Source organism: Anguilla anguilla, chromosome 11, assembly GCF_013347855.1.
Source record: "Anguilla anguilla isolate fAngAng1 chromosome 11, fAngAng1.pri, whole genome shotgun sequence".
Taxonomy (NCBI): Eukaryota; Metazoa; Chordata; class Actinopteri; order Anguilliformes; family Anguillidae; genus Anguilla; species Anguilla anguilla.
This window is the reverse complement of record NC_049211.1, coordinates 39,444,298-39,469,044: the sequence shown is the minus strand read 5'-3', so window position 1 is coordinate 39,469,044 and position 24,747 is coordinate 39,444,298. Positions and strand designations below refer to the sequence as shown.

Sequence of the window (24,747 nt, the reverse complement as noted above, 5' to 3'; positions counted from 1 at the left end):
AGACCAACGCTCCCCATTTGCTAAAGTTTTTGGTTTATTTCGTTGCAATGGAGCTGTACAGCCAGCAGGTGTCAATGTTCACCCAGGTTTGCTTCCACACAACGGTCGTATTTTATGTAGCATTAGAGGCGAGACTTTGCCATCAAATTGACCATTTACAAGGCTCTCCATTGTTGCTTTCACAGCCCTGTGAAAGAAAGCCAGTGATTCATTTCAAAAATAATTTTCGCACCCTCCCCATTTTAGTGTGCCAAGAGGAGCCGGGACTCAAAGCTAAAGTCTTGTTTTTCTCTGTGTGTTTGGAAAGTCTGTTCTGTGTGAGAGGTAGTGTGATTATACGCATGTATGTGGCTGTATGAGCAAAATGTTTAGACATGTTTGCTTGCAAGTCCAATTCACATTTAGTTGTTCCAGTAAACTTACCAAAACACAAAGATCTGACAAAACTGCAGCTTCAAAAGTAGAATTGCACATCTCTGCACCAGAGACACGCTGTCTGTGCCTCCACATTCCCAGCTCAGAATGCGTGCTTCACGTGCAGCTGAAATTAGACTTAAACACGGAGCTTCGTGCCAAAAGTGCGAGCTGGCAGTGCAAACAGGAAGTGAGCGCGACCGCAAGGCCTGTGACGTCCCCATGAGAGAGCAAGTTTCTCGCTCTTAAAGATCTGACATGACTTCAGAAATACCAGCCTTTCCAGCAACATTATTCATTATTTTATAAGAAATCACTCACCAGAGCCGACAGTGGGCAAGCACTAGTCAGTCGCCCATTTTAAATACAAATACAGGGCTTTAAAAATATAGCAGATACTGTGTCTTATCTTTATGCTGCACTGTGGCTTGCTTTCTGCATTGAATCCCACTGAGGTGAAATGTGTTCCTTATGTGATGCAAGACAGGTACTATGTGATGTAAGACAGGTATATGTTTTAAGGACACAGTCCTGGTTATGGCCATGACACATAGTGAGGCAGCTGGTTTGGGAGGCAAAGAAAAATCCAAGGGCCAGGTGGAGATCTACAAAACTTGTTCTCCTCCGGAGGACACAAAGTCTCCAAAACCATAAGATTATACCTCCACATAAAGGGGCGTTTCTGGAAAAGTTGCCAGAAAAAGTCTCTTGAAAGATACCAAGAAAAACAAGCATCTGGAGTTTGCTAAATGGCTAAATGGAGTTTGCTAAATAGACTTTCAACTGGAACTAGTTATTATGCTCTGATGAGACCAAAATGAAGTTTCTGGCCATGTACATCAGAGGTGGGTTTAACATCATAACTTTTGTTAAAATGAATTTCTTGCCTATAGTGAAATATGGTGGTGGACTTTTGGGGTTGTGGGGTTGGTTTGCATCATTTGGTCATGGGGCTGTCATTGAGGTCAGTGGAATTAAGAACTCCAGCAAATGCCAAGAGAGTTCAGTCAAAAACCTGGAGAACCAGGTCAAAGGTGCCCCTAGTATTTTCAGTAATGTTCACTTCTCATGTTATTCATGCAAACAGAGAGTGCAAAAAGTACTGAAAAAAGTACTGAGGTATAATATTTGTGACAATTTTATATAGATTTATGATTATTTATGACAAGTGTTTATTTGGATGATTCCAATGAATGATTATTAAATTAGAATATTTTCCACCATTGAGAATTATAATATAGTTGCATACTGTACATGTGTTATTTAATACAGACTTTTTTTGTTAATCTTTATCAGTTATTTTCCAGGGGGCCTCAATTACATCATAGTTTCTACAAGAACCAGAATATACTGCACTCAATGCCACATTTATTTTAGTTAATAAAAACAAAATCACATTCTGTAGGTTTTTTTTTCCAGGGATGTCTTTTCAAAGCAAAATACAGAGCAAGTATTCACCTGAACCTGTGTTTTTTTTTTTTTTTTTTTTTTTAAAGATCGCAGCAGGAAAGATGAATGGTGTGCTTTCAACCTTCACCTTAGAACTGCAAGAATACTGAAGTCAACTTTACTGCTGCCATTTTCATAGAATCTGACAATGAGACAGAAAAAAATAAAAAAGCAATACCATAGGATAATATGAACAACATTATAAGGCACAAAATAAACATATTCATATGGAAGATCAATAAAAGCTTTAAACAAACGCTGAACTCAAGATGACACTTTCAAATCTCGTGGAAAATTACGGTCCTCCAGTTAGACTCAGGTATGACTGGCGAGTTCCTTGTCGACTGTTCGCTGTTTAGTTGAGAAAAGATTGCAGTCTCCTAAAAGAGACATTTAAACCTGTACAGTGAGACACCAAGGACAAACATACAGGAAGTGAGGCGACTGAGAGACTCAGAGATCATAGTACCATTAAAAGCCACCGAGGTGCGCACTTGTTACTTTGAGGCTCAGCGTTGGTAAGGGCTAGAGGTGTCTTGTTTCTCAGAAATGGCTTGAGGAGCTTCTTATGTTCGCCATGGGCCTCACATGGCCTCGCAGGCTGTAACCCCACACGCTGCACCGTTGCTATTTCCTGTGACTGTCCCTGACGTTTAAGTGCATCTCCTGTGTGGGTTTGAGCGCGAACGTCGTACGCAAGCAGGGCGGCGACCCCTCCCCCCGCGCGGGCTCGGGCGCGGCTCCCCGCGCGCGGCTCAGGGGATCTCCATGTCCCCGTTGGAGGTCTGGGAGAGGCGGCGCTCGGGCTCCGCCCCCACGCCGGCCTGCACGTTCTCCTTGCTCTCCTCGCCCCGCTCCTCGGACGGCTGGAGGAGCCGCAGGGCCGGGTCGCGCTGCGTCGGGATGCGGAAGCTGGAGAAGGACGAGCTGCCGCCCGACGACCTCTTGTCTGGAGAGAGAGAAGGGGGCGGAGCCACAGGGGGGTGGGGGTAAGGAACGCAGAGACGCCCTGAATAAACCAAACTCAAATTTCAGCAGCGACCAAAGATGAGCAGAGAGAGACAGGAGCAGGGTGAGAGAGAGAGAGAGAGAGAGAGAGAGAGAGAGAGAGAGAGAGAGAGAGAGGAGCAGTGTGTGTGTGTGAGAGAGAAAGCCTTCATTTGAACTAAGGGGCCTAGCCCAAACCATAAAAAACAGCCCCAGACTAAGGGGTGTCCAGACGCCTTAAAGAGCACATGCCTGCTTCTGGCCTTAAAGAGCACAGGCCTGCTCTTTAAGGGAGGGAGGTGCAGGGTGGAGCAGGGGAGGGAGTGGCAGGGTGGAGCAGAGCAGGGTGGAGCAGGAGAGGGCGGGCAGGATGGAGCAGAGTTGAGCAGAGCAGGGTGGAGCAGAGTGGAGCTGGGGAGGGTGGAGCAGAGTGGAGCAGGGGAGGGCGGGGCAGAGTGGAGCAGAGCAGGGTGGAGCAGGGTGGAGCAGGGGAGGGCGGGGCGGGGCAGAGTGTGTCTGAAGGGAGGACCCACGTACCTCCTGGGCCAATAGGATGCATGAGCCTGGTCATCTGCACGTTCCAGTGCTTCACGTTTGTGCTGGCTTGGCGCAGCTTCCTCTGGGCAGCCTATCAGGGTTGGGGGGGGGGGGGGGGGGTAGGGAGAAATGAAGGGGGTGGAGCTTTAATGCTGTTGCAATGCACAGGGCAATATTAAGAACACATCTCCCTTCCTGATGTCAATCAATGAAACTATCAGCACAATTCTGCTTCTGACTCATCCATGAATATGGTGCAGAGAATCAAAATGAAGCAGCTTCAGAAAGCAGGAGTGAATAATTCTGCAGGTAGGCACCCAGAGTGCTGTAAATACTCAACAGCACATGCAAAGACTCATGCATACAAACAAAAATTCACACAAGTGTACACACATACATGCACACTGCACACACACACACACACAAATACATACACAAACACACACACACACACATACACATACACACACAGATATACACACACTCACACACATACACACACTACACACACATACAAATACATACACACACACACACACTCACAGACACACACACACACGCACATTCACACACACACACACACACTACACTTACGCACACACACACACACACACATACACATACACACACAGATATACACACACATACACACACACACACACACTCACCACTACGTCCTGGTCCACTCTCTGGCGGTTGGCCCGGACCTCCTCCAGCTGCTGCTGCGCCTCCTCCAGGGAGCGGGACTTGCTCTCCATCTCCTGCCGAAGCTCCTGCTTCTCCCGCTGGGTCTGCAGGATGTACTCCTCCTGCTCCTCCTGCAGAGCCATCAGAGCCTTCATCTTCTCCTCCTCTTCCACCAGCAGCCTACAGTGATAGAGGGAGGGGGGAGGGAGAGAGGGATGGAGGGGGGAGAGAGGGAGAGAGAAGAAGAGAAAAAGGGAGAGAGAGAGAGGGAGGGAGAGAGAAAGAGGGCGTGGGGCTTCATTTTTTGGCAGTAGCCACGTTTCCATTAAATTGTCAAGCGAATTTTAAGCGAACTTTTGAAATATTGCAAAAAAGAAAAAAAAAAGAAAATGCGAATTAAGAGTGTTTCCATTAACTGGTTTAGAGCGAATGAACCAGGCTACGCAACGCGTAGTTACATCAGAAGTTGGCGGTATAGGCTACGTTACGCATGGCTGTAATAAACAGAGTAGAATGACAACGGAAACAGCTGATCAGTCATGTGACTTAAATGTTCTCTACGTCAGAACTTATTCGAAAAAACTGTTTCCATTTCTCATTTTGCGCATTAACTCTTTTTCGAAAAAGGCAAAAACCACCTCAAGCGAGCGTAAAAACTTTTTTGCGAATTTGAGGTACTTTTTGTGCATTTTGCTGTTTCCATAAATAGCAAAATGCGCAAAATGGCAAAATGCGCATCAAAATATGTTTATGGAAACACGGCTAGTGACTCAGACCTCCATAGTGTCAATCAAAAATGGTGGAATTCAGTCAGCAGGGCCATGACCCCCCAGCTCACTGCACAACAGCGCCCCCTCTGGCCAACTGAATGCCCACAGTCTGCCTGAGCATTGTGCCTGCAGAGTACTACTTTACTGCAGTGACTGCACAGTTGGTTTACATCCTCCTCAACTGACGGCTGATGTCACCTCAGTGGGACAGACCTAAAATATGATTGGTTGAACAAATTTATGCAAATAAAAAAATGCTTCACCATTATAAATTTTAAAAAATGTTTAGGAAGCAAAATGGCCAAATCGAATTTAATCCACAACAGCGGATGAAAAAGATGTCACACATTGTCACACTCAGCTAACAAAAAATTACTTTTACAGTTTCTACTAAAGGACAACCACACTGCCAAGCAGACGGATGACCAAGCTGTCAGTTTCTTCCGCGTGTCTGACGATGTACTGCAAGCTAAAAGGCTAGTTTATCTGTGAGACTGACACATCTGCAGGCATCCAAACCGAATGGCGCACACGCTCACAGATCCCGCAGCACTGTCAACAGTCTCTGTTCTCATGAACTTCCTCTCTTCAACGTTACTTCCTCAGGAACTTAACATAACCTCTATACTATCAACCCATTTCACCACAAACCAGAGAGCGCATGCAATACAGGATGGAAAGCAATCCATCCACTATGTACTGTCCGACAGTGAAGATCTACATTGCAAAAACCAAAACAATGAATGTATCACAAGTATTTTAGTTTTATATTTAGACTTAAAAGTTTATCTATATAACTTTTAAATATTGCCAGGAAGTGATACAGTTTGACCCCTTTCAAGATTTGCCAATGGAGTAAGAAAATGTAACTTGTCAAGCAAACAGTAACTTAACACAAGCTAATATTTTCTAGATTACTTATAAAAATAAAAAAAAAGATTCCAAGTCGCATTAGAAGACTTGTTGGGACAGACTTTTTTTGCATTGTATCAGTCTTCGGCTCACATGTGCATAGTACGTCAGCATAAATAGTAAAATATACTAAATGGATCACTGACAAATATTACTCTCCGTATGTATTATGTATTATTTAGGCTATTTGCAGATTCAGTTCCAAGTGTTAAAATAGCTGTATAATATTCCATGTGCTGGATACTTGTCAATTGAATGCAACATATATAAATATATCCACAATTTCTGACTAAAACCAATTTAACATTTAACCATGAATTACAACCCTAAAGCAAACACTGCCATATTTTCTATGGGCATCAGACACACAGGCACACACACACATACACACACATGCAGTCCCTCAAAAATGGCTGAACAGTTTCTTCAAGCAGAAAACGAAAATACAAAAATACACAGAACGTCGTGGGTGCATTTGGATACAATGCCACAAAATTAACAGAGCAGTGATAATTCTTTGTGCAATTCAAATGAAGGGCAAAAATTAAAAGTCTTATTTTCGGTTTGATTTTCATGCATTTCAGTGTGGTGCCTTCACTGATAAGAAGAACAAATTTGCACGCGCTGATACTATTTTTCAGCCAATCAGGCGGCCCCTGTCTAATGAAAGGAGACAGACCACAGAGAGAATGTCTCAACATGGAGCCCAGCCTCAGATCTGAGGGCCATCTTGTGATGTCACAGAGGTGGCAGCAAAGAACCAATCACACGCATTTACTCAGAGGTTCTACTGGAGTGTGCAGATTGATGGGTGGCTTCTCCAAAGTCATTTAGAGGCTAGCATTCAGGAAATAAAATCTCATGCCTGCAAAATGTCTCTAATGAAAAAAATCACAGCCCTAATATGAGTTTCTTTTTTTTGCTGGCACAACTGTGGGACAGTGAAATGGGCATGCATACGAGAGTAAGCGAACTACTTTAAATAAGGAAATATTCAACTGTGTGTGCCTTTGTGGTGGCAGCCTGTGTAGTCATATTTAGAAACTGCTGATTTTGTAATGAGGTCAGAGCATTGAAACCGTCCATGGGAATGTGGGTGCAGACAAGCTGTGTGTGCACTTTTGTGTTTGTGTGTGTGTGTGTGTGTGTGTATGTACTGTGTGTGAGAACTGCTAAAATAAAGGAAACACCAACCACAGACCCCCTCTCTGCAAAGCTCAGATTGTTCTTGATGACCCCGCCAGTTCATTCCCTAGATTAACTGATTCAGAGTTGCTTGCCTTCTTTGTCGTGCATCTCAAACTATTGCATGGACATTGCGGTCAAAGGGTATCATCAGCTATTAGCAAATTATGTTCACAGCAAAATATTCAATGTTAATTCAACTCTAACAGAGTACATAATGAGTCCAAACGGGACCATATGTACTCTGAAAGGGTTCGTTTAACACTGAACATTTTACTGTGTGGATTATGATGTCTGTACCGCAGACTTCAGTGTCAAGATCACCTTAGTCACTGTTTGTCGTGAAACCTCAAAAAGTTCAGCAGATTTGCCAAACGTGCCCTATCAACCACCCTTCTTTCAGAGGCTTAGGGAGCAGTGTATAATGTAAATGAGAATGTTTAAGGTTTAGGGAGCAGTGTATAATGTAAATGAGAATGTTTAAGGTTTAGGGAGCAGTGTATAATGTAAATGAGAATGTTTAAGGTTTAGGGAGCAGTGTATAATGTAAATGAGAATGTTTAAGGTTTAGGGAGCAGTGTATAATGTAAACGAGAATGTTTAAGGTTTAGGGAGCAGTGTATAATGTAAATGAGAATGTTTAAGGTTTAGGGTGCAGTGTATAATGTAAATGAGAATGTTTAAGGTTTAGGGAGCAGTGTATAATGTAAATGAGAATGTTTAAGGTTTAGGGAGCAGTGTATAATGTAAATGAGAATGTTTAAGGTTTAGGGAGCAGTGTATAATGTAAATGAGAATGTTTAAGGTTTAGGGTGCAGTGTATAATGTAAATGAGAATGTTTAAGGTTTAGGGAGCAGTGTATAATGTAAATGAGAATGTTTAAGGTTTAGGGAGCAGTGTATAATGTAAATGAGAATGTTTAAGGTTTAGGGAGCAGTGTATAATGTAAATGAGAATGTTTAAGGTTTAGGGTGCAGTGTATAATGTAAATGAGAATGTTTAAGGTTTAGGGAGCAGTGTATAATGTAAATGAGAATGTTTAAGGTTTAGGGAGCAGTGTATAATGTAAATGAGAATGTTTAACGTTTAGGGTGCAGTGTATAATGTAAATGAGAATGTTTAAGGTTTAGGGTGCAGTGTATAATGTAAATGAGAATGTTTAAGGTTTAGGGAGCAGTGTATAATGTAAATAAGAATGTTTAAGGTTTAGGGAGCAGTGTATAATGTAAATGAGAATGTTTAAGGTTTAGGGTGCAGTGTATAATGTAAATGAGAATGTTTAAGGTTTAGGGAGCAGTGTATAATGTAAATGAGAATGTTTAAGGTTTAGGGTGCAGTGTATAATGTAAATGAGAATGTTTAAGGTTTAGGGAGCAGTGTATAATGTAAACGAGAATGTTTAAGGTTTAGGGAGCAGTGTATAATGTAAATGAGAATGTTTAAGGTTTAGGGAGCAGTGTATAATGTAAATGAGAATGTTTAAGGTTTAGGGTGCAGTGTATAATGTAAATGAGAATGTTTAAGGTTTAGGGAGCAGTGTATAATGTAAATGAGAATGTTTGAGGTTTAGGGTGCAGTGTATAATGTAAATGAGAATGTTTAAGGTTTAGGGAGCAGTGTATAATATAAATGAGAATGTTTAAGGTTTAGGGAGCAGTGTATAATGTAAATGAGAATGTTTAAGGTTTAGGGAGCAGTGTATAATGTAAACGAGAATGTTTAAGGTTTAGGGTGCAGTGTATAATGTAAATGAGATGTTCAGGTTTAAATGAGAATGTTCAGGGTTTAGGGAGCAGCGTATAGTGTAAATTAGATGTTTACAGTTTAGGGTCCAGCACACTGAGGGCAGAGTGTGCACTCTGTACCTGATCGTTTAGGGCAGAGTATGCACTCAGTACCTGGTCATTTAGGGCAGAGTGTGCACTCAGTACCTGGTCGTTTAGGACACAGTGTGCACTCAGTACCTGGTCTGGGCGAAGCGGAAGGCCTCCTCGTCCTGCCGAGCCTTCTTCTCCAGGTAAAGCGCCTCCTCCAGTCGCTGCTGCATCTCCTCCAGCTCCTTAATGCGCCTCTTCTGTCGCTCCGCCTCCGCCTCCTTAAGCGCCATCTCCGCCTGCATGCTGGCCCGCGCCTGGACACGCCCAAGCAAGGGGCACAGGGGGAGGGACACACCCAGGGGGAGGGGCACAGAGGGAGGGACACACCCAGGGGGAGGGGCACAGGGGTAAGGGCGCAGGGGGAGGGGCACACCCAAGGGGAGGGGCACAGGGGTAAGGGCGCAGGGGGAGGGGCACACCCAAGGGGAGGGGCACAGGGGTAAGGGCGCAGGGGAGGGGCACACCCAAGGGGAGGGGCACATACAGGGGGAGGGGCATGCCAACGGGAAGGGGCACAGGGGGAGGGACACACCCAGGGGGAGGGGCACATACAGGGGAGAGGGGCACACCAGGGGGGAGGGGCACATACAGGGGGGAGGGGCATGCCAAGGGGAAGGGGCACAGAGAGAGTGACATGCTGTAAGATTCTTCTTACATTTAAACTATAAATCTGGAGACATAATATCCATTTCTACAGCTGGATATTTACTAAAGTTATTCTTATTAAGCACCTTTGCTCAAGGGTGGACCGGTAGTGTCCCACTTTGGGATTTGAACCTGCAATCAGGTTTTAAGTCCGGTTCCCCGATCGGTGTTCTGCACCGCCTCCTTGCTCACCTCCTCGGCCTCCCTGAGCTGCTCCTCCAGGGCCTGCTGCAGCTGCTCGTGCTGCTGGCGCCTCCTCTGCTCGTCCTCCTCCAGGAGCACCTGCGCCTGCTTCTGCGCCTCCCGCAGGAGCTCCAGCTCGGCCAGCTTCCTCTCCTTCTCCTCTTGCAGGGCGCGGAGGCGCTGCAGCTCCTCCTCCTTGGCCACCTGCCGCTGCTCCCGCTGCTCCCGCTGCTCCCGTCGCTTCAGCTTCAGGTCTTTGTGCAGGGAGGACTTCCCCTCCACCGCCAGCCGGATCGCCGTCTGCACCGCTGGGGGGGCGGGGGGGGGGGGGGGGCAAATAATGTGTCTAATTGTGATTGATCAGTTTCCATTTCAGGCGTTATAGATTGTGGATGTACACGTAGGGCCCTGTCATTTTGGATACATGACCTCGTTTCGAAATTGGAAACCCCTCTATCACTTGACTCTTAGTCTGCAGCAGGTTGTGTCTGAAACCCCGCTCTGAAGTAAGACCTCGAGGAGAGGAGCACCTGTGGTGACTATGGGGAAGCAAACTGAGGAATGACTTTCAGCAAACCACTCTTCCAAAACCACTTCACACACAGGATCTAACTTCCGTTTTAATAGCATTGAGAGATTGAGATAAATCTGAAGCTGACTGGAGATTGTAGAAATTACACTCGTGTATCTACAGCCCCTCACACCCACATACAGCCCCTCCCAGTCACATACAACCCCCCCATTCACCAGAAGTCCTTCCCTCCCATTCACCTGAAGCCCCTCCCACTCACATACAGCCCCTCCCATTCACCTGAAGCCCCTCCCACTCACATACAGTCCCCCCCATTTGCCCAATGCCCCTCCCACACATACAGCACCTCCAATTCACCTGAAGCCCCTTCCACTCACATACAGCCCCTCCCATTCACCTGAAGCCCCTCCCACTCACATACAGCCCCTCCCATTCACCTGAAGCCCCTCCCACTCACCTGCAGTCCACTCCTGCCTCTGTTTCGTGTCTGAGGCACTCATCTCATAGGTCTTGGACAATGTTTTCAAACAGAACATGCATCTTTTCCCATCTCTGTCTGGCAGCACCTGAGAGACAGAGCCAATCATATCCACAGCACAGTAGCACAGAGCCAATCATATCCACAGCATAGTACCACAGAGCCAATCATATCCACAGCACAATAACACAGAGCCAATCATATCCACAGCACAGTAGCACAGAGCCAATCATACACAGCATAGTAGCACATCATATCACCAGCAGCTACACTTGCACCACAGACCCCCCACAAGACTTGGCAGACATCCAGTGATTCTGGTTTTTGACTGTGAATGTCCGGTCTTCAAATTATTAGTACAGGTCCTGTTTGTGGCAGCGACTTGGACATTATAATTTCCCGTCTGAGTAATGAATAGAAAACCTTTAGCAGTAGTTTGTAAAGAACATGTGTGTCAATGACTCCTCGGCCGATAGCTCCCTACCTCGATCATGATTACGCATCCACCCATGCATGTTGTTCGGTTTTGACATATTATAAATCTGGTAACCCTAACCTCCACCCAGGCCGCACCTACACCTGTTCTCTACACCCTCACCACCTCCACCCCACCCCCACCCGCCAAGAAGACCCTGCCCACCTCCACACAGCAGTTCCTGTCGAGTGTGATGTTTCCCTTGCGCTCTTTCCGGTCCTCGCTGGTGAAGTAGGCCAGCGTGCCGGGCTGCAGGGTGAACCAGCGCTCCACCCAATTCCTGCGCAGCTGGCCCTTCTTCCACAGATATCCCTACAACCACAACACAACCGTAACACAACCACAACCACAACACAACCGTAACACAACTACAACACAACCACAACATAACCGTAACACACCCACAACCACAACACAACCGTAACACAACCACAACACAACCATAACACAACTACAACACAACCACAACACAACCGTAACACAACTACAACACAACCACAACACAACCGTAACACACCCACAACCACAACACAACCGTAACACAACTACAACACAACCACAACACAACCGTAACACAACTACAACACAACCACAACACAACCGTAACACACCCACAACCACAACACAACCGTAACACAGCTACAACACAACCGTAACACAACCGTAACACACCCACAACCACAACACAACCGTAACACAACCTCAACACAACCGTAACACAACCACAACACAACCACAACACAACCATAACACAACCGTAACACACCCACAACCACAACACAACCGTAACACACCCACAACCACAACACAACCGTAGCACAACCACAACACAATAATTAAACAGACATCCCTACACCCAAAACACAACCGTAACACAACTACAACACAACCACAACACAGCCGTAACACACCCACAACCACAACACAACCATAACACAACCACAACACAACCATAACACAACCGTAACACAACCACAAAAACAACAATACAATAGACATCCCTACAACCATAGCACAACCGTAACACAACCACAACAGAACAATTCAATAGACGTCCCTACACCCATTGCACAACCATAACACAACCTCAACACAACAATTCAACAGACATCCCTATCACCATAACACAACCATTCTGCAAATATACTTCTGCAGAACAAAGCATTCTTAGAATAACAATGCATGTTTATATTAAAATGTATTTTTATATACTCTAGAGAAACCTCCCACCTCTTTGAGTACATCTCCAACGATCTCCCGGTAAACCTCTTCAATAGCCATGCTGACCACGTCCGCGTCAATGCCTCTTGTCAGCTTCCCAGAATTCATCAGTTCTAGGAAGACCCAGACAGTGAAGCCACGCTGCTGCACAGAATCCTTGGAAATGAAGTCCTCCAGCTCCACACAGTTGAGTTCCACACTCATGGCCATGCAGACTTTCTTCAATAAATAATCTATCTGGAATCGGGGGGATGACAGACATCACATGAGCTATTCTAAGATAAGTGCATTTTGCAAAAAATAAAAATAAGTTTTATTTTTATGTATGCAGTAGACACCATCCCCTGTTCTTAAGGCTGTTGTGCTGGCATACAATATTGGCTCTATGTGCCCTAGACACTGAAATAAAACCCTCACAATCAGGTTGTGCTCAGTTTACAGTGGGTAGGCAAACCCCATCTGGGAGCACCAGAGATGGCCCTGGTTCTTGCTCCATTTCAGCTTGATTGCACAGATTGATGGATAATTAAGTGTGAGCCTGAACATTTGTGGCAGTCCTTGCTGTACACGACTTAGCTACAGGGGTTAAACACATTCAGAGGCCACTCTATTACATATACCAGCACAAACAGCACAAATAGCACAAATAGCCTGCTCCTACAAACAGCCAATCATGCGGCTGAAACTCAGTATATAAAGCAAGCAGAAGTGGTGAAGAGGTTTAGTTGTTGTTCAACTGAACATTAGAATGGGCAGGATGGGTGATCTAAGCTACTTTGACTGTGGTGATTGTTGCTGCCAGACAGAATGGTTCTAGTATCTCAGAAACAGCTGAGACTCACATACTACAGTCTCTAGAGTTTAGAGAATGCTGCAATACACACAAAAAAATCCAGCAGCAGTTCTGTGGGCAAAATACACTGTTAATGAGAGAGGTCAGAGGAGAATGGGCAGACTCATTGAAGCTAACATAAAGGCCATAAATGCTCAAATAGCAGCTGTTCGCAACAGTGTTGTGTTTGAAGGGCATCTCTGAATGCGCAATGCATGGGCTACAGCAGCAGAAGACCATGCTAGGGTTCCACTCCTGTCAGCTAAGAACAGGAAGATAGGTTTACAGTGGGTAATGCGATCACCAAAAATTGAAAATTGGAAGAATGTTGCCTGGTCTGACAAATTTTTATTTCAGCCGTGACATGCAGATGGTAGGGTCAGAAATTGGCGTAAACAACGTAAATCCATGGATCCATCCTGCCTTGTATCAACAGTACCAGCTGGTGGTGTTGGTGCAACAGTGTGGGGAATATTTTCTTTACATATATTACAGTAGGCCCCTTAATGCCAATTGAGCATCACTTCAATGCCACAGCATACCTAGGCAGTGTTGCTGTGCATCCCTCTATGATCACTTCCACCAAGCTAATGTGCTATGTCACAAAGCACGCACCATCTCAGGCTGGTTCCATGAACATGACAGCAAGTTCACTCCATGACCTGCACAGCCCCCAGACCTCACTCCAGCCGAGCACCTTTGGGATGAGGTAGAACGGGAGGTACGCAGCAGGGATTTGTGGCCGAAAAATCTGCAGTGATGCCGTCAAGTCAGCATGGACCAAAATCCCTAAGGAATGTTTCCAGCACCTTGTTGAATCTATGCCGCAAAGAATTCAGGCTTTTCTGGAGGCAAATCTGGGTTTTACCCAGTTCTACAGCGGTGTTCCTAGTGAAGTGGCCACTGACCGATATATATAGTCAATTATATAAATGTTTTACCTCATTGTGATACACCCAAATATAACCAATATAATGCATCATTAAACACAAATGAAATGACAATATATTGGCATGTATTGAAAACGTATTTAGAGTGTCTTCACATCATAAATGTATCTTCGATGTACGTATTACAGTATACATTTCAGACTATGACGATGTGTTTTTGTGTGAATGAGGGCTTTTAGCGGAGACAATGGGTGCACTGATCATAATGAGGGCTCGAGGTCAGACCGAGGAGAAGCAGGCCACTGTGACACCCAGCCCACGATGGCCCGGCCATTCCGGAGAGTTCCACAGAGCGCTCTGTGTTTCTGCGCTATTACGCTTAGCATCCGAAGCCAAGCGCAAGGCATATGAACACAGGAGCAGAGGACAGACACTGCACACTCATACCCCACCTCAGCGGAGAACAACGTCCTGAACCGCGCAACCAACCATCATGGAAGATTTATGAGGATTTTGCAGCACCTTAGAATACGTTGACGAATATACAAATTATTGCCGGGTACTACAATATTGTTTATTGTTTAAATGCGAATGTGATGTGAAATGTTTTTATCAAAAGTTTGCCAAAAAGTCTGTATATTTGCAGCATATCACAATATATTCTATTTTCATCAGGGAAAGCGGAGACCCATTGTGCATGCTTGTTGTCTAACATGAAAAAAAACAAAACGCAAATCCTGGACCGATTATCCCTGAAATAAACCTATAACAAAAATCTATAACAGTGGTCTGTAACCCTGGTCCCAGCAACATACAGTCAATTCAGTCAACCCATTTTTTATTTTACCCGTAATGTGTTGAGTGGCAGTTAATTGGTCAATTAAAGTACCTGAATACACAGTCAGCTTTAGGCTAGTTTCTTTGGTCTGAACCATAGACCGTATAAAAATATGGACGAAGTGCTTCATGACGTCACCCACTGATTTGCTATGGTTAGTGCACACTGGCACATGAAACCCAAACTAGGGCGCAGCCATTACCCGTTGCAACCAACGCAAGCGCAGTGGAGCGAAAGACTAGAGTCTCAGACTACAGGAAAATCCACCCCGACTACCTTACATGGTAATTAGACACGCCCACGTCTGGACAACAAGCGTGGCCTTGCAACCACAGAACCGTAGTCATAACATTTCAAAAAAGTTAATTGTGCAAGATACGTTTAGTGTTAAGATATTTACATAGAAAAATAGATAAAATAGATCACTAGCTAACTAGCAAGCTAGTTATATAGACAGATAACAGAATTCTAGATAGCTAGACAGATATATCACGAGATAACTAGCTAGCAAGCTAGATAGACAGGCAGATCGATAGCAAGACAGCTTGCTCCCCCTAGCTAAGTAAATCCCGCTAGCTTGTCTTCTTAAAGAAGCTTCAAAACTGCTTACAAATCTGATTTCACCAACAACTTATACGAATTATAAAAGACGAGACTTTATGAGAATCAACTGAAACCCCGAAATCGTCAGAAATCACGTTCTGTGAAATGTCTCAAATGTATTAACCGAAAGAACTGGAGAGAAGAATCCTTAGAATAGCGGTTAGTACAGTTGAGCACACAACATTTTTGGACCTTGGACTTTTAAATGGTGAGATCGTATGTAGCTAGCTAATCGGAATAAAACGACACAGCATCACACCAGCCGCTGAAGCACTCTGCCTGGCTGCGAGGATGGGGAAATCCTTATATGGTCATACCGTAGTAGGACAAGCCACATTGCACGCACTGAAATTAACCCAGATTTGGGAATTTTGGCGGAATTATTTTAAAAACTCAGAACCAGGGGAGACATTACAAGGGACGGGATTAACTAGTTAAACCATCATTTCCTGTGTAAAAAATGTATTGACTTTATATTTCCTCAGAGAAAACTGGCCTCTTTTCAGGCTTTCCCAATTGACTTAACATTGGGTGGGCGGGGTTTCAAGTTCTTTTTGCAACCAGGCATTGCAGTTCACGCAGTAGCCACTGGGGTAAAAGGCTTCACTCATAGACGCGAGTTGTTGCCCCTTGGTCTGAACCGATGGTTGATTTGTAGGTGAAAATGGGAGCCGGCAGACCCTACAGCTCGGCAGGACCAGGGTTTGGGGAGCCCTGGCCTGTGGACCGGAGGAGGTTATAACGGGAGGATGCTGCGAACTGACCTCGTCAGGAACCATGACCAGCGGATACTTGTCCTCTGACAGGAAGTTGAAGAGGCACCAGAGGCGGAAGGCGTCCTTGCCCGGCAGCGTTCTGCCGTTCTTCTCGGGGCGGTAGTTCTTCTTGGCGGTAAGGGTCCAGCAGAGCTCGTCCACGTTCTCCTTCAGGAAAGAGCCCTCCTTAACCTGAGGGCGGAGGAAGGCCACACACACCATGACTCGTCACCTTGACTGTGTGTAGCCAGTTAGTCAGGACTCAGGTGTACTAGTACCTCCACTACCTGACAGATTTTCACCAGCACCTTCTCTAGAGCCTTTGACTCAACCAAGTAACCATTTTTTCATGACCCATGACTCATTTGGTATCTTTGTGTTGATGGTCATTGAGAATTAAGGTTTTTTTTGGTAGGACATGAAACTGGTCTGACAGATAGAGCACATTCTATGGAAGGTGAGGGTAGAAACTGTACCTGATTATAAATAATATTCACAGTCAACAGTCTGGAGGTGATGATATGATTATTATTAATATTTCCAGTCTGCAGTGTAAGGGAAGTGGCTGAACCTTCTTCAGGTACGAATTACTAATTACTGTTATAATAACTGTTACTAATATTAACATAAAAAAAATATTCATTATTAAAGGTGAAGATAATATTAATGTTGTGTTAGGGCAGGATCAGGGGCCAGTATCACATGTTCCAGATTTGGGACGGTTCCAGGTTTTACTCAGGTCCCTGTAGTACTGTACCTTGTCCAGGATGTACTTGTTGAGGTAGGGCATGTAGCCCTGGCTGGAGACGGGGCCATCATCGTCATCCCGAAAATGTTCCTCAAGGGCCACAGGGTCATGGGGGATACTCAGCACTGTGCACAGGTTATGAGACAGAACCTGCAAAGCATGGACACAACATACAAACACATATGAACACACTCAGCACTGTGCACAGGTTATGAGACAGAACCTGCAAAGCACGGACACAACATACAAACACATACGAACACACTCAGCACTGTGCACAGGTTATGAGACAGAACCTGCAAAGCACGGACACAACATACAAACACATATGAACACACTCAGCACTGTGCACAGGTTATGAGACAGAACCTGCAAAGCACGGACACAACATACAAACACATATGAACACACAAACATACAAACACATATGAACACACACATGTTCACTGATATAGGCAACAAACAAGAGCTCTTCTGAAACAGAATAGAGGCAGACCACAGAAACGAAGGGGGTGGGTGCAGAATACATAGGTACGGTTTCACCCTCACGGTGATTGGCAGTTTAATTTGGGAGGCGCGACGTCACCATCCCCCAGAATGACAGAAACTGAAACACATAGTTCTGTGGAATAAAGCTTGAGTCACACTTTCTACAATCCCTCGTCAGAAAGTCACAGAGCACGACTGAGCAGAATTATGCTGTTTAACTCAAGCTTTAGATATCTGTTTAAAGTGCATATCCATTCTACTGCTACAAAGCTTCAAGCAAAAGATAACAAGATTTAACATGGGAATCAGATTCAGGCAACCTGGAGACAAACCTGTGAAAAATATTGACATCATTCCATAAGCAAGTGAAAAAACTAAATGCTATATCTCCAGTTGTGCATTTAGTCTACATAATTATGTGTTTTAGATGTTTGAGTATGAAGATAATAACAGAACACGCTTTGAATACCCATGTCACACAAAGTGCTCTCCAAGACACCAGAGCTGGCTTCAGTGTTCTCTGAGGGAAGCATTTTTCATCATTTTCATAATAAAATACGTCAAAAGGAGAGGAACATCTGACCACTGTGGTACTGGTGTTTATATTCTCTTATGTATTTGACAAATGCTCTAATTATTTTAACAGATTTTGAGACATGTTTGGTGAAAATGTCATTAATGATGAAACATAAAATACTGAAATGATCATGTTTTCCCTGTGCAGCAATCAAATTAACTCTAATAGTTCTAGTTTAATACTATCGCTCCCTAGGATAATTGAGAGCTAAATGTAGCTATCTACCATTGATTGTATGGAGTTTTAACTACCTTCTGCATAGTTTAATTTGTTCTCCCAAGTATAATCAAAATAAACTTGGAGGACTGTCTTCCCAGGCCTTATCTTGTTCTGTGATGAACATGAAAAAATCCCCAGGAACAGTGTGTTCTGACTGCTTGGGGTCATTAGTTGCTGTCCATTGGACTGAAAGTCATTTGATTTAAAAGCAGCCAGTGACTGATTGGATGAACTAAAAAGAGCCACCGTTTGACTGGACGAGCTAGATTAGATACTAAGCACTCATAAATGAGCCTGGCAAGGTAGTAGAGACTCAGTGTGTATTACAGCGGTCTGAGAAGAGATCACACCCACAGACTTCACAACCATACAAAACCACACAATCTCATTAAACTGATCATGGTACGTAGATGACACCTTCAGGGGCCTGTGACACATTCAGGGGCCTGTGACACATTCAGGGGCCTGCGACACATTCAGAGGCCTGTGACACAATCACGAATATTAACCATGAACACTATATGTGTGCTGTATGCAGAAAAGGTCCCCTTGAGTGTGAGAATACAGGCACCACAATATAAAACATAATTATCAATCAATTAAACATAAAAATGACTCCATAGTACTGGTCTAAACTCAGAAAGCTTTAAGCATAGCACAAAAGTATCAGAACAGTTGATGTGCTTAGCAGGGTCTAAAAGCACATAGCCAGAGCTTACCAAGCATGAACAAGCCTAGACGGGATCAAGCATGCTTAGACATACAAGCAGGTAGAGCAGCAGTTATTTCTACGATTTCTGTGATGCAGGTCTACCACTTACACTTTGATTGGTGTCCTGGACATTATGTTTTAAAGAGTTGCATTCTGAAGTGTGTCAGCTTGCTTGGAAATATGCCTGAAAGAGTGATTAGACATCTAGAAAATGCCCCATGACCAGCTTCACAATGGTGTGATGTGACAAACTTTACGTTTCTTACTTACACCACACCTCATTACAGGAGAAGAGTGGCCTATTCTTTTTTTCTCCTTCATGTGGAACCTGCAACTGTTTCTGAAGTCATTGCGGTGGTGACACCACCACGTACACACACACACACACACACACACACAGGAAACTTCCGCCACAAATGTTTAAAATGCACCGCAACAGACCATTTCCACACATAAAAGGATCCAATACATACACTGCCATGCTTCATCATAGATTCAGGTTAAAGTGATAAGGATATACAGGCAAAGTATACTAATTTTAATCATATAAACTGACTGGCTGATGCTTCATAGGATGAAAAAATATTTGATCAATAACCTCCCAATCTAGGTTCCTATTCAATACATGGAAACTCCAGTCCCAAACAGAAGCCATGCAAATTAAATTCTTACAAAAAGAGGAAGAGCTCCTGGAACAGACTCAGGTGAAGGAACAGAATAAATTGAAGCTGGGCTGCCCAATCCCCATGAACTTCAACATCAAAAAAAATTCAGTGTGAATGCAAAAACAAAAGCCTCGGACCCCATCAATAAATATTCATTCTAGCAAATGTGTAGCCGGACTTATGAACAACAACAGAAATGACAAAATATCTATTTTCTTCATTTCTGTATTAGTAAAAATGTGGTGATCAATTTCATGTAAGGTTCAAACTACCTTTGCTTGATGCATTTAAAATCCATGGAAACCAGGTATATAACCACCCGGTGGCTTGTTTGTGCCAGCCGGTGACTGCAGCATGATGGGATAGTTTATATTTGCTGCTCAGAAACAGACGATATCGCTTCTTCAGATCGGAGATCTCAAACAGTCGCCTCGCAGCGTGCAGGCTGCGGATATGTAAAGATGCAGGCCACATCCTGCTGGCCCCGCCTCTTCCTCTTCCTCTCCTGCTGCTGCTGCATTCGAGAGGGGCCTGAGGCTCCGAGTCTCTGGGTCTGTGAGACTGTGCTGTGCCCAGGTCTCTGGGTCTGAGAGACTGTGCTGTGCCCAGGTCTCTGGGGCAGTGAGACTGTGCTGTGCCCAGGTCTCTGGGTCTGAGAGACTGTGCTGTGCCCAGGTCTCTGGGTCTGAGAGACTGTGCTGTGCCCAGGTCTCTGGGTCTGGGAGACTGTGCTGTGCCCAGGTCTCTGGGGCAGTGAGACTGTGCTGTGCCCAGGTCTCTGGGTCTGAGAGACTGTGCTGTGCCCAGGTCTCTGGGTCTGGGAGACTGTGCTGTGCCCAGGTCTCTGGGTCTGTGAGACTGCAAGGCTCAGGGTCTCTGAGACTATGCTGTGCCCAGGTCTCTGGGTCTGGAAGACTGTGCTGTGCCCAGGTCTCTGGGTCTGTGAGACTGTGTTGTGCCCAGGTCTCTGGGTCTGTGAGACTGTGAGGCTCAGGGTCTCTGGGTCTGTGAGACTGTGCGGCTCAGGGTCTCTGGGTCTGTGAGACTGTGCTGTGCCCAGGTCTCTGGGTCTGGGAGACTGTGCTGTGCCCAGGTCTCTAGGTCTGTGAGACTGTGAGTCTCAGGGTCTCTGGGTCTGTGAGACTGCGAGGCTCAGGGTCTCTGGGTCTGTGAGACTGTGCAGTGCCCAGGTCTCTGGGTCTGCGAGACTGTGCTGTGCCCAGGTCTCTGGGTCTGAGAGACTGTGCTGTGCCCAGGTCTCTGGGTCTGAGAGACTGTGCTGTGCCCAGATCTCTGGGTCTGAGAGACTGTGCTGTGCCCAGGTCTCTGAGTCTGGGAGACTGTGCTGTGCCCAGGTCTCTGGGTCTGAGAGACTGTGCTGTGCCCAGGTCTCTGGGTCTGTGAGACTGTGCTGTGCCCAGGTCTCTGGGTCTGTGAGACTCTGTTGTGCCCAGGTCTCTGGGTCTGTGAGACTGCAAGGCTCAGGGTCTCTGGGTCTGTGAGACTATGCTGTGCCCAGGTCTCTGGGTCTGGAAGACTGTGCTGTGCCCAGGTCTCTGGGTCTGTGAGACTGTGAGGCTCAGGGTCTCTGGGTCTGGGAGACTGTGCTGTGCCCAGGTCTCTGGGTCTGTGAGAATGTGTTGTGCCCAGGTCTCTGGGTCTGTGAGACTGTGAGTCTCAGGGTCTCTGGGTCTGCGTGACTGTGCTGTGCCCAGGTCTCTGGGGCAGTGAGACTGTGCTGTGCCCAGGTCTCTGGGTCTGGGAGACTGTGCTGTGCCCAGGTCTCTGGGTCTGAGAGACTGTGCTATGTCCAGGTCTCTGGGGCAGTGAGACTGTGCTGTGCCCAGGTCTCTGGGGCAGTGAGACTGTGCTGTGCTCAGGTCTCTGGGTCTGTGAGACAGTGTTGTGCCCAGGTCTCTGGGTCTGTGAGACTGTGAGTCTCAGGGTCTCTGGGTCTGTGAGACTGCGAGGCTCAGGGTCTCTGGGTCTGCGAGACTGTGCTGTGCCCAGGTCTCTGGGTCTGAGAGACTGTGCTGTGCCCAGGTCTCTGGGTCTGGGAGACTGTGCTGTGCCCAGGTCTCTGGGTCTGTGAGACTGTGCTGTGCCCAGGTCTCTGGGGCAGTGAGACTGTGTTGTGCCCAGGTCTCTGGGTCTGGGAGACTGTGCTGTGCCCAGGTCTCTGGGGCAGTGAGACTGTGCTGTGCCCAGGTCTCTGGGTCTGGGAGACTGTGCTGTGCCCAGGTCTCTGGGACTGTGAGACTGTGTTGTGCCCAGGTCCCTGGGTCTGTGAGACTGTGAGGCTCAGGGTCTCTGGGTCTGTGAGACTGTGCAGCTCAGGGTCTCTGGGTCTGTGAGACTGTGCTGTGCCCAGGTCTCTGGGTCTGGGAAACTGCGCTGTGCCCAGGTCTCTGGGTCTGGGAGACTGTGCTGTGCCCAGGTCTCTGGGTCTGTGAGACTGCGAGGCTCTCCAGAAACCATCCTGTAGGTTTTCATTTCAACCCTAGTTTTGTACACCTGATTCTACTAATTAGCAGCTCAACGAGATCTCTAGCTGTTAAATGAGATGTGGTTTGTTAGGGTTGGAGTGAAAACCTACAGGATGGTAGATCTCCAGGAGCAGGATTGGGCAGCCCAGCAATAAGTGAAATAATTGCCCCAAATGGTACCCATTTCCATGGCAACTCACAAACGTAAACCTCTGGAGCCAATTTAGCCACCTCTCAATCTGCAGCCATCCAGGAAGTGCCCTGTCCTGTAATCCAGGGTGAAAGAACTGGGCCTCCCCCTCAGATAGAACGCACATCCTCCTCACTGCCCCACACTGAGGTCCAGGTGTGTCTACCTGGCGGAACAGGTGGACATTTCCTATATGAGGAACGAGATGTCTCTAGGAGCTGTCTGAGAAGACAAAGACCATGTTAAACATTTGGGCTGAAGCGAAAGAGTGACCGTGTGGAAGATTACCAGCCCAGAGCTGGGCTGAATGTGCTCTTCAGCTGGTGGCTCAGCGACGGGATTCCAAAACCTGGTCCTATTAGAGCCATGTCATGTGACCAAGAGAATGACCCTCTACTGAGGCCTGTGTCCTATCATACTGTCCAGGTCACATCCAGCTATATTTAGTTATTAATGCATTACCCTGCCTGTTTAGGCACATTTTGGCACAATCATAAACTTCATGAATTGTGATAGAAGTACGCATTCATTCAAACTACAAAATTATTGCCAGTGATACTTTATTGTTACGCTATTTTCTGACTCATATTATTGCTGTGGTTTATTTTGTGTACAATTATGTACTACTGTTGTGTATAATACTAGTGGAAGAGTTGCCAGATATGATGATGTCTATCCACCATACAGCTGCCCTTTATATCAAACATATTGAAACAGTGAGAGCTCTCCTGAAAAATTACCGGTATCCTCTAAATCCAGCAGACAGACAACAAATTCAGTAATCTCTTCCCATCGTGAAGAACAGACCGCACTACTAAATGAAATGAGCAAACGTCCAACCCTCGAACCAGAGCACATCAGAACCATTAGGCTCTACCAAGTAGGAAATGCACAACAAACAATAGCCAAGTGGATCACAAATAGTTTGATAAACACACAAAGAAAGCGATGGAGATTGAGCTTGATTCTCTCACCTTTATGAGCAATTATGTCTATTCTTCTGTCTGCCTGTGCCACGCTGTACCGAAGACAGCAAGCAGCAGCGCTGGTGGAGAACTGTGTGTGCTCTTGGGGAGTTTCAGTCGGAAATGAGACTGCACTGCACATGTCGAGAGTGAAGGCTCCTCAGAGAGAGAGCCCTTTTGCCCCACAGAAGCAGGCAGAACCCCCACACCTGTTCCCCAGTAAACAGGCAGAGACCCTACCTTGAGCTGGGACTTGGACACCTTCCCGCTCTTCTCCACGTCCAGCGCGGTGAAGGCGTACCAGATGGACTTCAGGAGCTCCGTACGCAGGTCCATGGCTGCAGTAGCATGACGCTCTCTTTTTCTCTCTCTCTTTCTTTCTGCTTCCTTCCCCCCTTCTGCCTGTTCTCCACCGCTGACTCGTGGCCCTGCCCTAGCAGCCACCCACTCTCGTGGCCCGTATCCGCACGTGTGATTACAACAGGGCAATATCGCCCCCTGTCTGACACCATGCTTATTGCATTCACCTGTCCATAACTCACAGATACAGGTACCTAGTTAAAGTAAACTTCATTGTAGAGGTGCACCTTAATTCTAATGTCTAATCTATAATTCTTTGAACGTTGAAATAATCTGCACGCCCAACGCATTGCCAGTATACGCGAGGACAAGTAGAGTCAATAACCAGGGGCAGTGATCTTCATTTCTGGTCCTGGCAGGCCACAGGGTCCGCTGGTTTTTGTTTTCATCTTAATATCAACAACCAACTCAGACCTGAGAAACCAGGTGAGGTGAGTGTGGAGGGGAGCGTGGTTAGCACGCCATCTGCAGGCAGAGAGGGAGCGGTTCAGCCGGCATGCAAAAACCAGCAGACCCTGCAGCCCCCCAAGACCAGGAATGAAGATTGCTGCCCTAGGGTTGGCCAAAGGCTTCTTATAGTAAAAGTGCCCTGAATGAGCTCTCCTGTCCTGTAGCAGCAAGACTGAGACAGAGGTCTTATAATGGACAGTACTTGGAACTTGGAAGTACTCACAAGATCACAAGTTGTGATTGGCGGCAGTGTAGTATAACGGATAAGGAGCTGGTCTTGTGACCTAATGGTCACAAGGTTGATTCCAAGGTAGCACCCTGCCCTTGTACCCTTGTTTAGGTACTTAACCTGCATTGCTTTAGTGCAGACCCAGCTGTATAAATGAAAACCAATTCAGACCATTTTGTTAAAAAAAAAATAAAAAAAAAAACTAAATCTGTGTAAATCACTCTGGAGAGGAGTGTCTGCTAAATGGCTGTAAAGCAATGTAAAGCCCTTCAGGCAAACTGAGATGTGCAATGAGACCTGTGTGTTGAACAGAATACCGGACAGAAAAAGTTGAGTCTTTGGCGTAGAAGTGATATGAGAAGCTATGCGAGGAGATGGAGAAAAGC

The 24,747-nt window shown here is 45.9% G+C and overlaps 1 protein-coding gene across 2 annotated transcripts; it reads right to left on the bottom strand.

Moving 5' to 3' along the window:
* Positions 1-1,536: 1,536 nt before the first annotated feature.
* Positions 1,537-23,736, bottom strand: LOC118208222 (differentially expressed in FDCP 6 homolog). Of its 2 annotated transcripts, none has more exons than XM_035382681.1 (11): positions 23,563-23,736; positions 17,029-17,169; positions 16,281-16,463; positions 12,363-12,590; positions 11,298-11,444; positions 10,637-10,745; positions 9,657-9,955; positions 8,907-9,073; positions 4,056-4,254; positions 3,388-3,478; positions 1,537-2,812 (listed from the first exon to the last, which is right to left on the bottom strand). In XM_035382681.1, the coding sequence occupies exons 1-11, from the start codon at positions 23,656-23,658 to the stop codon at positions 2,619-2,621; spliced, it is 1,854 nt and encodes a 617-aa protein (XP_035238572.1). In that variant the 5' UTR covers positions 23,659-23,736; the 3' UTR covers positions 1,537-2,618. The 2 variants fall into 2 exon arrangements, with proteins under 2 accessions (XP_035238572.1, XP_035238573.1); XM_035382682.1 differs by lacking the exon at positions 23,563-23,736 and adding an exon at positions 23,332-23,499.
* Between the last annotated feature and the right edge of the window lie 1,011 nt (positions 23,737-24,747).